Source organism: Laetiporus sulphureus (assembly GCF_001632365.1).
Source record: "Laetiporus sulphureus 93-53 unplaced genomic scaffold LAESUscaffold_6, whole genome shotgun sequence".
NCBI classification, from domain to species: Eukaryota; Fungi; Basidiomycota; class Agaricomycetes; order Polyporales; family Laetiporaceae; genus Laetiporus; species Laetiporus sulphureus.
In genome coordinates, this window is record NW_024468515.1 from 715,929 (window position 1) to 729,314 (window position 13,386).

Genomic DNA, 13,386 nt, shown 5'->3' on the forward strand with positions numbered 1-13,386 from the left:
TCTCGACGGTGACGAGAGAGATCTGGCTGGAATTATGGCGAAAATCCATGGCGCGAGACTCGGTCACAAGTTGGTGACCTTACTACGAATGAACCTTAGGAGCAATTTGTGAAATGGAACGAGGTCGGATGGGGGGATTGGGGCGGTCAGAAGGAGTTGAAACGACGGCGGAACGATAGGGAAGATGGTGGGTAATGGCGGGGATTGTGATGGTATAAAGAGAAATGGGTCGGGCGGGACGCTCTGGTGGGCGTTACGAGGGGAATCGACATGGGCGAAACCGATCTGCCGGTCCCATTGCGGACAAACTCTCCAGCCATCGCCCTCTCACGCGCACGCCGCGGTCCCACTGCTGGTTCGTTCTGACTGATGGCGGCAGTAGAACGGCGCGACTTGCGGGACCGAGCGTGAATACCAATAGAACTTGGAAAGAGGAGAGTAGTCAAGAGACTCAGGGAAGGAGCGATCTGAGCGGAGAGCGGGTGCCGCAGGACCCGGGGCCGCGGCAAGGCAACCCGCCGGCACGTCTGTCTCTCCCGCCGGCAAGCACGTGGGCCAATCGCAGCAAAAGTTAAAATTGAATTGAATAATCCCATAGCTTTGGCAACCGCCTTTACTTTATTGCCTTTGATAGGATGCTGTAGCAGAGGAAAGTCAGACGCCGAGCCACTCGCTTCGCCAAGCGCAGCCTGGCGTTGCTCAGGTGGCCCCCCTTGTGGGAGAGCACAGCACAGCCTCTGCATCATAAATTTCCCAGCCCTGAGTACTTCGCGGCGTGTCTTCGGAGTGTCTCTTATATGGCCTCCTCTAACTTGTCCCCTATACGAAATGAGATACCGATCTGCGCTGGCCGTCCCACGGTTATCATCCAAGGTTACGTTTGTCACCGGCATGTCTACTCAAACGTCGGTATGGGCAACGTGAGCAGCGACTTGTGCGAACATCGTCTGCTCCGAGGCAGAATACTCAAGGAGACGCTCAATAGCACTGCTCCATGGTCATGTCGTCGAGGCCATTAATCGCTACAGTACGTGCACTTACAGAGCAGGCAAAAAAGTATGATTCTGAGCGATAGCGACAGCACCCTCCCACCAGCTTAGTCGAACAGACCGAAGCCCATGTCCTCGTCGGACTCCTCCTGCACGCGTAGTCAGCATCGCTGAAGCAGGCACACAAGCGCATGCGACAGACCTTCTCCTCCTCTTTCTTCTCCTCCTTCTCCTCGGCTGCAGCAGCCGGGGCACCGCTAGCCGCAGCACCGCCCGCAGATACGGCGACCGCGCCACCCGAAGGGACCTGCATACACAGGCAGAGTCAGCCGGTGAACGCAAGAATAAGTGAGAGGGACGCACGGAGGCAAGCTTGGAGGAACCCTCTGCGATCAGCTCGTTGATGTCCTTGCCCTCGAGCTCGCTGATGAGCTTCCCGAGGCGGTCATCCTCGGACTCAATGCCAACCGCACCGAGCACCTTCTTCACGTCATCCGCCGATGGCGATGCGTTCCCGCCAATCTGGAGGAGGAGATATGCAGCAATGTAACGCATCTAGCATGGATTATCAGATTCGTCGGAGAGATAGACCTAGTGAAACTCTGGAGACTCACTTTAGTGTATGGAGACTGCGGTAGCCACAAATCACTGGGATGAATTGTGCATCGTGCATCAGCATTCCTTCCTCAAACTTCACACATAATACACGACACAGAGAGCACTCACGTTTAATCCGCGAGGGAGGACCTGTGGATTCTATCCGGCGACGTTACAGGTCTCTACACGCCACGCGCGGGCCTTCCACCGGCGCCCCCGGTGGCTGAAAACTATACAGTTCCAACACCAATTTCCCGCGCGTTTTCTCTCAGCCACCCATTCGCACTCCGCCCTCAGACCGTCCATACCGCCCCGCCCGCCATTCGCGACAACACACCGCAAGATGGTGAGTGCCGCTGCACCGAATATTGAGCGCGTTGAAGGGTTCTGATGCAATGCTGTATTGTGCAGGCTGATTCCTCCGTCACCGACCCCGCGCTAGCTGCTGAGCTAAAGAAGAAGAGAACGTTCCGCACGTTCTCGTACCGCGGCGTCGAGCTCGACAAGCTTCTGGATTTGAGCAATGAGGAGGTGAGCATGACCGAGTTTTGCATTTGTCTATCATATTGACTGACGATTATGCCCCAATCTGACAGTTCGTTGAAGTATGCATCTGCATCTCTCGCCCTGCCTCCCTAGTCCCGAACCCGAGCCTTACATCTCCCCTCCTTAGCTCGTACACGCCCGGGCACGCCGCCGGTTCCAGCGCGGCCTTAAGCGGCGTCCGATGGGGCTCATTAAGAAGTTGCGCAAGGCGAAGAAGGAGGCGCCTCCCAACGAGAAGCCCGCCGTGGTCAAGACCCACCTTCGCGACATGATCATCGTCCCGGAGATGATTGGCTCTGTCATTGGCATCTACAACGGCAAGGTGCGTGCGCCCACTAGGACAAAGGAGGAGGCTGTTGATTATGTGTGTGGGGGCAGGTATTCAACTCGGTCGAGATCAAGCCGGAGATGACGGGCCACTACCTTGCTGAGTTCTCGTGCTCATACAAACCTGTTAAGCACGGTCGCCCAGGTGTACGTCATCCATGCCAGGTTTTTGTGTGTTTTCACCGCATATACTCACTCTATTCTTCCATATACAGATTGGTGCAACACACTGTGAGTACCCACGCTGCTTGCAACATTTCTACATGTCTGACTTGTTGATCTTCTAGCATCTCGATTGTAAGTCCACGCGCGATCTTCCGATTAAAGTTCATCGCTGACGATAGCTCTGCAGCATCCCTCTCAAGTGAACGTGCGCTCTCTGTATCTACATTTTCTTACCATGTGCACTACGATCAAAAGTACCGCGTAACATGCACCATTTGTCACACATGCTCCACATACTCAGTATCGTGAGCATTGATGTCGGAAGCACCTGTGAGACTGAACATCGCACCAACAAGAACTTTGCAGCATTCTTAGCAGTGGGAATTCATTAGATAGGATATCAGCGAGGAGAGAGGATGCAAGACGTTGGAAACTGCTACTAATGCTACATGCCGCCTGGAACTAAACAGACGCTACGGATATGCACCATTGAGCTCGTCAACCTGTCAGAAACCAGCTAGAGAGAGAGAAAGAGAGAAGTGTCTCTTGAAGCTGCAATCCATTGCCCTGGCGGCGGCTCGGGTATAGTAGGTAGGTGGTCCGTGTCATAGGTTACGTAGAATGAATGGACTGGAAGGAGGAATATGGTGAAGTACAGATACGCGCGGGAAGGGATAAACCGGGAGAGTAGGGGAAAAGAAGATGCAACATGATGAGCCGAGAGCGATGCCACATGCATAGAATATATATACCAACCGACTAGGAGAATCATACGATCAAAGTCAAAGTTAGGTGCGCTGCCGCACTGCGGGCTGCGCATGGCCATTGGGTATGGCCCCAAACGGGTGAGGGCCGTCACCACTGTTCCGCGGGGCTACGGGCACAGGCGCAAATGCGCCCGCGTTGACGTTCGCGTTCAAGTTCGCCATCGACGCCGGACGGCTTGGCACCTGCCCGACGAACGGCTGCCGCTCGGGCGGTGCCCACTCCTCGTTCGCTTGCACGTTCGGCGCGCGGGGCTGTGGCGCATGTAGCGCGAGTGAGCCCTGGGACATTGAGGGCGCTGGGGCAGACGCGAGCTGTGGCGACAGATTCGGCGGGGACGGCGCGGGGTATGAGAAAGGGGCGTGTTGGAGTGGAGGGGCAGATCCCTGATGTCGTGGTTGAGGGTGGCCGTTCCGGAGGTTGCCATCCGAAGAGGTCGGGTTGGGTATCGGTGGCCTGTCCATGTGTTGCGGGTTAGACTGCGCTCTAGTATGACGTTAGCCTCAGATGGGTGGCGAGAGATAAGGACTAACCTTGGGGGCAGCGCACGGGAGTCTTCCGGTCGGGGCGTGCCAGGCGTGAAGGGCGAAGCGCCTGACACGGGCGACGTCAGCACAGGAGTGCGCCCGCTTGCTTTCAGCCGCATGTAGGTATCGCACTTCTTCAGGAAGTCCTTGCTGGGGAGATCCAGGCTATTTGCAAAGTACTCCTGGTCCTTCAATATGGGCAGGAACTCCTGCGGTACGCAATAGAATTCATCCTGACGCTCAAGCAAGGTTGTAACGACGCGAATCGCTCGCAAGCTCTCGTCCCGCACTGCATCTCGTCCCCGCGCATACAGGATACTGGGACAGATCACCGTCGCCAGATTCGGTAGATCCATCTTGCTGCCAGTCTCTGTATCCAGATGCGCAAATGACGCTACCCACTTCAGGAAAACAAACAGGACTTCCAAGGTGTCTCTGTGTGCCTTAGGCAGGATGAGCGATACCATATGAAGCATCCGCATTCGCTCTGCTTCAGTCGGAAGAGCTAAAGTAACTGTCAACACCCGGGATACCACATGGGCCGCGGAAACACTTACATTGTGATGCAATGAACAGCCGATGCAACTTGAACGTCATGAGGGGATCTGGGAGATCTCGGAAGAACTTCTTCAGGAGCGCTGCGAGCTGCACCGGGTTATCTTGTGTTAGGTCGACGGAAGAGGGATCGCGGTCAATCGCGTCAGTCAACTCCTTTAGTCGCCTGATGTTTCCGTTCCGCCGGAAAATGCCCTCTATTGACATGTCTATATGCGCACTAACGATCAGCAAATATTGTATCGAAGGTGCGGCCCAGAACGCACCCATCTGACGCATGGCAGACACTACATCATCGACGAAACTGGGTATCTTGATGGAGGCTCGCGATGCTCCGAGCATGGAGTCTGCCCCTTCTCGCTCAACGAGAAGTTCCAACGGAACGCCAAACACCCCTGATGAGTGTAAGTAAAATGCGCCAGAAAAATGACTAAACAGTTCACCTTTCTTCTTCACGTTCTTTTTGTCATTGCCCGGCTTGAACAGTTGCTTCCAGAACGAGCTCTTTTTGATCTCAACCAATTCTAGAATCTCGTCCAAGTCGAATTGATCGCGCAGTGGTGATCGTTGAAGGACAAGAACTGCGCAATGCTTGACAATGGCCAGTTGTAGTGTGCTGAGTTCCGCGATGAACGGTATCGAGCTCTGCCGTGGTAGAGACCGATGCTGCTCCCTCGCTTGGGCCGCCTCGAAAAGTTGAGGGATATCAGCCAGTGTGATACCATCCTCAATTCCTGGGACTAAGCTTTCATCCATGCCCGCTGGTGACGTCGGCGCAGAATCGTCTACGATCATTATGCCCGTATTATTCCGTGCAAACGGTGGCCGTATAACCTGAGTTTGGGTATTAGTATCGATTGTCCCCGGAGGGTTTCGATGATGTGAATGCGGTGATTTGTGCAGCTTGTTCGCTGATGATGTTTGCCCCTGAGGCGTAGCCCGAAACGAGTGCGTATGGACCAGTTCTTGCGGCCGTTGGCCCTGCATCGCATCCGCAGCCTGAGCCACTCTACCCGTTGGGCTCTCCACGACCGTCGATCGCCTAGGCACACGCGCGGTGGCAGAGAGCTTGCGGTCTAGGTGGACTGACTTAAGCCTATTGATTTCACTCGAGTTGCGATACGGGTCGTCCTCCCGCAATCTGAGGTTCTGACTTGACAAAGGAGCTATACCAGAGCGTTAGCGTCGCAGAGATTGCATGAAGAGGCGCAGCTCACCTGGCGCAAGCTGGACAACCCCACGCTTCTTGAGGAGCACATATAGCCGACGCAGCGCAACGTTCAGCAGGAACGCGTATTGTTCCAGCCGCGATACAGCTTGGAATCCGGTACGACACCCACCATGCCCATGTTCGGTGCAGAAGATCACCGTAGGAACAACGCCGAAGGAAGCTGTCTCCTTCATGGAGTCGACTTGAAAGACAAACAAACCGGCATTTGCTGGCGGTCTCCGTGCTGTCGACAACTTCAGTGGCTTCTCCTCTTTGTCTTGATCTTCGGGACTCCTCGGTGGAGGAGGTTCCTTCGGTACAGGAGCAGCCGCAACCTTACCACATGTAGCGCATTGGACGCACTGCGAATGCCAGCGCTGGTATGTGCCGAGACGGACACAGTCCTCTTCTACAGTTTGGTTGCATTTGACACAAAGGTCAGAAGGAGGATTGACCACATTGACCTTCGCTAGCACCGGATCTCGTGAGCTCGCAAACGGAGATTCTCCTGCGTTCTCTGGTGCTAGACTCTTGAACCCGTAAGTGACCCCTTGTGTGCCTATGTTACCGCTTTCAGTGGGTGTCACGACTTCTCCATTAGCACGCTTCATCATGCGCTTAGCGCTCGGATTGCCTCCTTGAATGGCCAGCACGTGTAGTTTGTCAAGGAAGGATGTGATCGCCTCTTGGACGTTCTGCTCCCTTTCTAGCTTGAGCGCTCCCGTTAACGCTATACGAATGAGGATCTTGAGGTAATGCGCAAGTCCGGTAACTAAGGCTAATAGCTCCTGCGTCATGCCCATTCGTCGTGCTCCGGTCTCTTGCGTATGTGATAGCAATGTGAATAAATCCACCGTCTTACGACATAGCATCCTGGCCTCCCGGACGTGCGACATTCCTGCCCGCAGTGTGACCGATGATGGTCAGCATGATAATTTTACGATGTTAGAGTGCATACCTTTGAGTTTTAACCGTGAAAAGTGCCATTCAAGGTCATCGATCGTAGCAAACAGGACTTCAACGTGTAGGATAAATTTCTCGGCCATTCGTATGGCCTCAAGGTATTGCCCGTTGCTGACCTGCCGCAACATGTCTGAGATACATGCGGCGCTAGACTCTTCGAAGGCCGATAGAACGCTGACGGAATTCCCGCTCGAGACATGTGACATCCGGACGAGTGGATTGGTGACTCACGTCCAGATGCGATAAACCTGCTGCTCCATGCGAATCTGCTTGTTTCTCAAGGAGTCAGACGTTTCCCTGCGCTCTTCTTCAGCCCAAGGCGGCTCCTCTGGCTTGGCATCGACATCTTCAGTGCTCGGAGGCAAGGCGGGTCGTCGAGCAACAACCTTGACGTTCCAAAACTGCGAGCGGAAAATCAGACACGGATTGCCCACATGGCGCGAGCGAGGCAAACCTTATTTATCATGTAGCATTCTGGATGCCAGCACTCATCTCGCATATTCCGGTTGATTTCCACAAATTGCTTGAGAATAGCACTATTGCAACCCGCGCATTTCGTGGCAAATCGAGTGGAATAGTGATAGTGACAGAACACGTCTCCATCATGCTCATAATAGGAGTCTTGTGGGCCAAACAGCGTTGGACATACAGAGCAGGTGAAGTGCTCTACGTGATACTTTTTATCTGAGGAGCGGATGTGAGGATATATCGATCAATTGTAATCGAGGTGACTCACTGCACGCTGTGATGTAACTACCACGCAAAGCCATCCCGCACTTGGCACAAATTAAGTTCAAGCGCCGGAAGTAGTCCCGCTCACACAGTGGATGTTGTTTCCCGTCGGAAGCATCGATAGGGAAGAATTTCGACGCGACGACAGTGCCACAGTCCTACACCACTATCAGTTCGTGATCTCCCAGAACAAGTGACCGTGCGCTGACCATGCATTTGAAACATTGCAAGTGATACACAGTTCCTAGAGCACGAACGAACGCGCCTTGCATGGCTTTACCGCAAGCAGAACATGGTCTAGTTATAGATGCGACGGCGGTAATGAGAACACAGAAAAGCCAGTTCGCGACATTAGAGAATTCGTCGCCAGGCTGTGATACAACTCAATGGACTTACGTGGAAGCAACGCTTGCACTAGTATGAGTGGTTGATGTCCCTACTGGTGCGCTGCCGTCAGGAATAGACGAGTCTGAATGAAGGGAGGAGTCTGAATGGATGCTTCCACGACGAGGCTTCGACGAATGCGAATGTTCAGAGGAAGCATTGTTGCTAGAACTTGATGGTGTGGTCGGCCGGCTAGCAGTCAACAAAGTCTGGGAACGAGAGGAAGGCTGATCGGATGCAGCAACGTCATCAGGTGTTCGAGAGCTATAGTGGTTGAGATCCTCGCTGTGAGCGTGAAGGTGGTCATCGCCCCTGGGTCTCCTCTGATCTTGGTTGTGAGGGGAACTAACGGTCGAAGCTCTATGTGGCTTGGACCGGTCGGGGGAGTGAGAGCGGCTGAGAGGAGAAGGAGGAAGTCCGCTATTATTCTGGGATGCAGCGAGCTGTTCATAAGACTCCGAGTCCAAGTCCATGTAGGCTGGGGCTGCAGGATCTCCAGATGGCTGAGAGCCACCCTGGAACTGTCGGCCCTGGTCCGCGGGACCGCTCATAGATGACAGAGCCCAAAGAGCAAGCTACCAGGGCCGCACAATAGAGGAGGACTAGGCCGGCGTCGGCGTCGTCGAGCACTGCGAGCACGAGGGAAAGCAGCAGCAATATAGGAATCAGTAATTTCAGAAGCAGAACGGGCAGCGCAGGGACCGTGACGTGACATACGTAACGTTACTCGCAACAAGGTCACTGTCACGTCTCGCGTGCCTCCTAGTGTCGCGTAATCCTCTTTTCTGAAACGCCACCTATGGCGGAAAATCCTATGAAGTCTTCGCTTATGATTCACTGTCCTCATATTTACTTTGCTTTCACCTCTTCCTCGCACCTGATATCGAATACGAGCTGACCATCTCCGGATCTTCGAAGAGGGGTTATGCTTGGGGATGATTTGAGACGCACAACGACCACGGATTCATGCGGTCGCAGACGATGAAGCAATCCTAACGCTTAATGAAGACATTCGGACGGCACGGCTATTGATACCAAGGCGATGTGCATGGCAGGATTTGATGTGACATCGTAGATGACGTTCTGTACGATCGCTGCGTTGGTCGTTAGTTCCGCAGGAGAGATAGAAACACAGGGCTTGCGTGGATAGCAATGCCGGAGGATTGCACTAGAATTGCATTACTTAAGTGGCATAGCGAGCGTAGTACAGGGCAAGCATAGATTCCCAAAGCTGATCTCATCCACAACGCTAGGATATGCATGCGGCTGGCTGATATTGGCGGAAGCAGTCGCCAAGCCGAAAAGGCATCCTTCAAGCTATAGCTAATAGTTGTGAAAGATTCCCGTCTCATCATGTGGACATCTCGCATAGTAATGAAGCATCGCATTACGTGTCTACATCATTCTCGTCCTCAGCACTCGCGCGCCTTCCAGGTGACTGAGCCTTTGACCGCCCTGAACTGGCATAATGCACCTCCGAGTCGCCCATCTCAACTGGCACATAATGCGTCTTCCATTCTTCGGCAACAAATATGCTGCCTTCACCGGATGGAAACGTGGAAGTTGGAAGCTGGACCGAGTCTGGTGGCTGCCGAGTTAAATAGAGTCGACGCAACGCATCCTCTGCAGCCTATGTGAAGCATCGTCAGCTCATAGCAGCGTTTACTTCGATTTGATCTCTACGCACTCGAAACTCAGCCATTTTCAACGAGCTGCCAAACCCTTCGCCAAGTTGATCGGCGCCTGAATAGACACCCACGACATATATTGGTGAGTTGGAGTGTCGTCCAGTCTCCTTGAGCAGTCTAGCAAGACCATTTTGTCAGGTTCTTGAGGAATGATTCATGCATAGCCGCCCACCTCGATATTGGCCGTTCTCGTCCGAACTTCGCAACTGTCTCAACCAACGCGAGTTTAGGATCAGAAAACTTGATCATGCTCCGTAGATCTACATCCCGGCTAAGGAAGAATGTTTCCACGAACTCGCGTGCGGAATGCACAGAACGGTGTTGGTGCACAAGGGCAGTGAGTGCACGTGGAATGGAGCTCAGTGCCTCGGAATGTGAGACAGCTGGCCGCAAATCGGTAATGGGCTGGCGATAGATCGCACTCGTCAAGCACGCATTGCTGAAGGGTTTGGGGAACACGCACCATCCTGTGCCATCTCAGTAGAGGCGTCGCGCCCATCTCCTTCGCGATCGCTTCGCAGGGGCTTGGGCCTACATACGCGCTGACGGCAGCCATCAACACGCGTGTCGGCAAGTGAGGATAGGATGAATGGATGTATTCGGTGGCAAACAAGCCCAACAGCGAGTTTCCAAGCGTCGCGAGGTTCCCATTCGTCTCGGGTATGGGCTCGTCCGGAAGATGTTGTCTGAAGAATGGCACGAAAGATGGGTGCGTGCAGGCTTGCTGGATCACACCGGGAGATTTACGAATGTGTCCAAGACCTATACGGTGGGCGAATGCGGTCAGCTCGGATTTCGGAGGAGGCTGCAGTGCTGCCCATGTCTGAGCATCGAAGAACTCAGTTTTGGACGAAGTAGAGGCGATGGCTTCTTTTGGAGGGAATGCCGGGGCTTGGGAGGGAGATGCATGAGCTAGCTTGGCAGCCGTGGACGCCAATCGTTTTTGTACATAGCCCATTGGCGATGTTGTCGTCCACCGTCGTGTGCTCACTGTTCGCTGTGGCGAACTCGTTCGTCCCAAAAATTCGATCCCGAAACGGCACGCTAGAGGACCCCGAGGACTCTGTACATCTGAGTTATTTCACGCATGCCCTTCGCTCTCTCGCCTGCTCAGTGCTCCAAACAGCATGCGAGCAACAAGAGCGGCTGTCTGATCATTCGACTGCTCAACACGCTTTCTCAGAAACTTTGAGCTGCGACTTGTCTGGGAGCTCGTAATGCCTGGTGATATCGGAAAAACACATATATAAGGACAGGAACTCCTTATCTCTCACAGGGCATATGGCCGGCATGGTATCGTACATCGGAAGTCTTCGAAGTCAGCGTTCATGCTTATAAGGAGTCAGAATGGAGGAGCATAGATCTACTCTTTCTTCCGGTTACACCACCATGTCTTTGCCAACGGAGAAGGTGGAATTCCTCCCTTCGCGCATGTCAGTGATTGTTGCGGGAGAGCGGCCTCGCTCCTCCTGGCGTTCGCGCTCTGCGAGGTTGACTATCGCGCTGCTCTCTCTGTCTATGTCTTGGTTTACTCTGCGATCTTGCGAGGGACTCTGGGAAAGTCTCTACAAACCTAGCGTGGATACTAGCTCCATGTGCAAACAAACCCTTCCATTGAAACCTCAGAAACATGAAGAGTTGTACGAGAGTCTCGGGGAGACATTCAAGACGGAAGACTTCCTCAACAGGACAGTTAACTTCTTGAGTGGCGCAGTGCGCATACCGTACGTTCGTTGGGAGCTTCGTGTTGTCTGAAATATGCAGGCTGACTTTGTGTTCTAAGAACTCAGGCGTACGACAAGATGGGACCGATCGGAGAGGATTCTCGCTGGGAAGTATTTGCTCCTTTCCACGACTATCTGCACGATGTTTTCCCGCGGATGTAAGTCTCCAAAGCCGCCTTTCTTGAACTAAATCTTATCTGACGTGTCTCAGCCATTCACTCTTGGATCTCACCAAACTGAACACCTATGGATTGGTGTATTCGTGGAAGGGCTCCGATGAGTCTCTCAAGCCTCTACTTTTGACGGCCCATCAAGGTGAACAGGATCATTGCCGAACTCTTTCGTGCAAGGCTCAATCCTTCCTCACAGATGTCGTGCCCGTCAATCCGGATACGTATGATCAGTGGGAGCATTCGCCCTTCTCAGGATATTTCGATGGTTGGTGGCCGCGTTTTGACTTCATTGTGAATGACCTCTCATTGCTATCTCAGGTAAGCTCGTATGGGGGCGTGGTAGCAGAGATGACAAGAGTGGGTTGATTACCGTGATGTACGCTGCATAGTGATTAGAGAGCTGCTGAGTCTGACATGAGTTGCAGGACGGCTATCGAACTATTACTTGAACGCGGTTACCAACCTACGCGAGGCGTAGTTCTCGCCTTTGGTTTTGACGAGGAAGTCAGCGGAATACATGTAAGGCATTCGTTATCAACAACATAGAACAGTGAATAAATGACATGATCAGGGTGCTGCTTCTCTTGGGAAGTATCTGTTGTCCACGTACGGGGAAGATGCATTCGCTATGCTCGTTGATGAAGGCGGTGGGGTATGCCTCTTTCCGATGACCAGTTGAGCGTTGAGACGTTGAGATCATAGGGAAGATATCCGAACAATACGGCGGAGTATTTGCCCTGCCTTCGGTCGCGGAGAAGGGTTATGTCGACGTGCGTGTCGAGCTTTCCGCTCCTGGAGGTCATTCAAGCGTCCCGCCAGAGCACACGGTACATCATCCGCCCCTCGTTAATCACATCGATAAGGCAACTCATTTACTCTTCGCCCGGTTAGACTATCGGCATGCTCGCGCAACTTCTCGTTCACTACGAGGACAACCCGATCCCTGTAGCCCTGAAGCGCGACACGCCCATGTACTGGCATGCAGAATGTCTTGCGGCACATGCACCCGACTTGCCGGAGATCATCCGCAAGGCAATGAGCAAAGCAGGCAAATCTCAGCTGGCCTTGCGCGTTGCGCAGCGCGAGCTCTTCAAGGATCCTACGTTCAAGGCACTAGTAGGCACGACACAGGCAATTGATATGATCAACGGTGGTGTGAAATCCAACGCGTTGCCCGAGAATGTCATGGCTGTGGTGAACCACCGTATTGCGACTGATAGGTATACTCCAATGCCTTAGCTAAAGTGGCCTTTGGTGACGTTGTCTCAATTGCACGTTAGCTCTGTCAGCTCGGTGAAGAACCACAGCACGGAACTTCTCAAAGAGCTTGCGGAGCACTTTAATCTGTCATACACTGCATTTGAAACCAGTATCACCGGTGACAAGCCCGGATATGGCACGCTCACGCTCAGCGATGCCTGGGGAACAGCCCTCGAGCCTGCTCCTATCACTCCGGTTGGTCAAGATGCGGTGCCGTTCCAGCTACTTTCCGGGACGATCAAGTCGACGCACAATGCCCATCGTGAACTCACCGAGGATGGGATCACTGTGATTCCCAGTCTCGTGTCCGGTAATACGGGTATGTAGTGGTCTATAAAGATCGCCGTGAGCACAATTGCTGATGAGTGTTCCGCAGATACGCGATATTATTGGCCGTTGACACAGCACATTTTCCGTTACTCCCACTACAATGCTGGCAGCGGAACAGGACTGAATGGTGTGCATACAGTGAACGAAGGTATCCACAAGCTTCTTCTTGCATAGTGCCTCATTGACCACCTCTCTACAGCTGCTATCGCCGTGAATCTAGTAGAGATGGTTAGATTCTTCACGACTTTGATCTTGAATGCAGATGAGGCAGATGCTCTCTGATCATTTTGGTCTCATGTCGTATATACATCAAGAATCCTGGTTTTGGTCTGCGTAGATGGTGCATAACAGTACAAGGAAAAAAAAGGGAAATGCATGCATGTTCTCGAGTGTATTCTACGCGAGAAGCGATGTATGAATGCCCGCGCATAGCGCGGTATAGAAATAAATG

The 13,386-nt window shown here is 53.2% G+C and overlaps 5 protein-coding genes across 5 annotated transcripts; 2 read left to right on the forward strand and 3 right to left on the reverse strand.

Annotated features, from left to right (window-relative positions):
• Positions 1-721: 721 nt before the first annotated feature.
• On the reverse strand, positions 722-1,856 carry LAESUDRAFT_722211 (uncharacterized protein). Its single transcript, XM_040908161.1, has 2 exons — positions 1,082-1,856; positions 722-1,027 (listed from the first exon to the last, which is right to left on the reverse strand). Exons 1-2 carry the CDS (start codon positions 1,542-1,544, stop codon positions 1,023-1,025), a joined length of 468 nt encoding a protein of 155 aa, XP_040767807.1. The 5' UTR covers positions 1,545-1,856; the 3' UTR covers positions 722-1,022.
• A 37-nt stretch (positions 1,857-1,893) lies between these two features.
• Positions 1,894-2,885, forward strand: LAESUDRAFT_810350 (40S ribosomal protein S15). Its single transcript, XM_040914208.1, has 8 exons — positions 1,894-1,932; positions 1,998-2,117; positions 2,183-2,191; positions 2,260-2,454; positions 2,511-2,606; positions 2,675-2,690; positions 2,747-2,756; positions 2,812-2,885. Exons 1-8 carry the CDS (start codon positions 1,930-1,932, stop codon positions 2,825-2,827), a joined length of 465 nt encoding a protein of 154 aa, XP_040767808.1. The 5' UTR covers positions 1,894-1,929; the 3' UTR covers positions 2,828-2,885.
• Positions 2,886-2,965: 80 nt separating this feature from the next.
• LAESUDRAFT_810351 (RhoGAP-domain-containing protein) lies at positions 2,966-8,444 on the reverse strand. Its single transcript, XM_040914209.1, has 12 exons — positions 7,773-8,444; positions 7,586-7,673; positions 7,381-7,534; positions 7,099-7,328; positions 6,876-7,045; positions 6,640-6,818; positions 5,689-6,579; positions 4,915-5,637; positions 4,738-4,866; positions 4,474-4,680; positions 3,923-4,421; positions 2,966-3,875 (listed from the first exon to the last, which is right to left on the reverse strand). Exons 1-12 carry the CDS (start codon positions 8,309-8,311, stop codon positions 3,413-3,415), a joined length of 4,272 nt encoding a protein of 1,423 aa, XP_040767809.1. The 5' UTR covers positions 8,312-8,444; the 3' UTR covers positions 2,966-3,412.
• A 588-nt stretch (positions 8,445-9,032) lies between these two features.
• LAESUDRAFT_694671 (60S ribosomal protein L3) lies at positions 9,033-10,406 on the reverse strand (the record flags this gene model as incomplete). Its single annotated transcript, XM_040906210.1, has 4 exons — positions 9,033-9,390; positions 9,448-9,565; positions 9,621-9,853; positions 9,912-10,406. The coding sequence occupies 4 exons, from the start codon at positions 10,404-10,406 to the stop codon at positions 9,148-9,150; spliced, it is 1,089 nt and encodes a 362-aa protein (XP_040767810.1). The 3' UTR covers positions 9,033-9,147.
• A 635-nt stretch (positions 10,407-11,041) lies between these two features.
• On the forward strand, positions 11,042-13,217 carry LAESUDRAFT_645612 (carboxypeptidase S; the record flags this gene model as incomplete). Its single annotated transcript, XM_040903926.1, has 12 exons — positions 11,042-11,172; positions 11,232-11,330; positions 11,384-11,487; positions 11,542-11,610; positions 11,664-11,721; positions 11,771-11,864; positions 11,917-11,997; positions 12,053-12,172; positions 12,237-12,565; positions 12,626-12,924; positions 12,982-13,083; positions 13,135-13,217. 12 exons carry the CDS (start codon positions 11,042-11,044, stop codon positions 13,215-13,217), a joined length of 1,569 nt encoding a protein of 522 aa, XP_040767811.1.
• Positions 13,218-13,386: the final 169 nt, after the last annotated feature.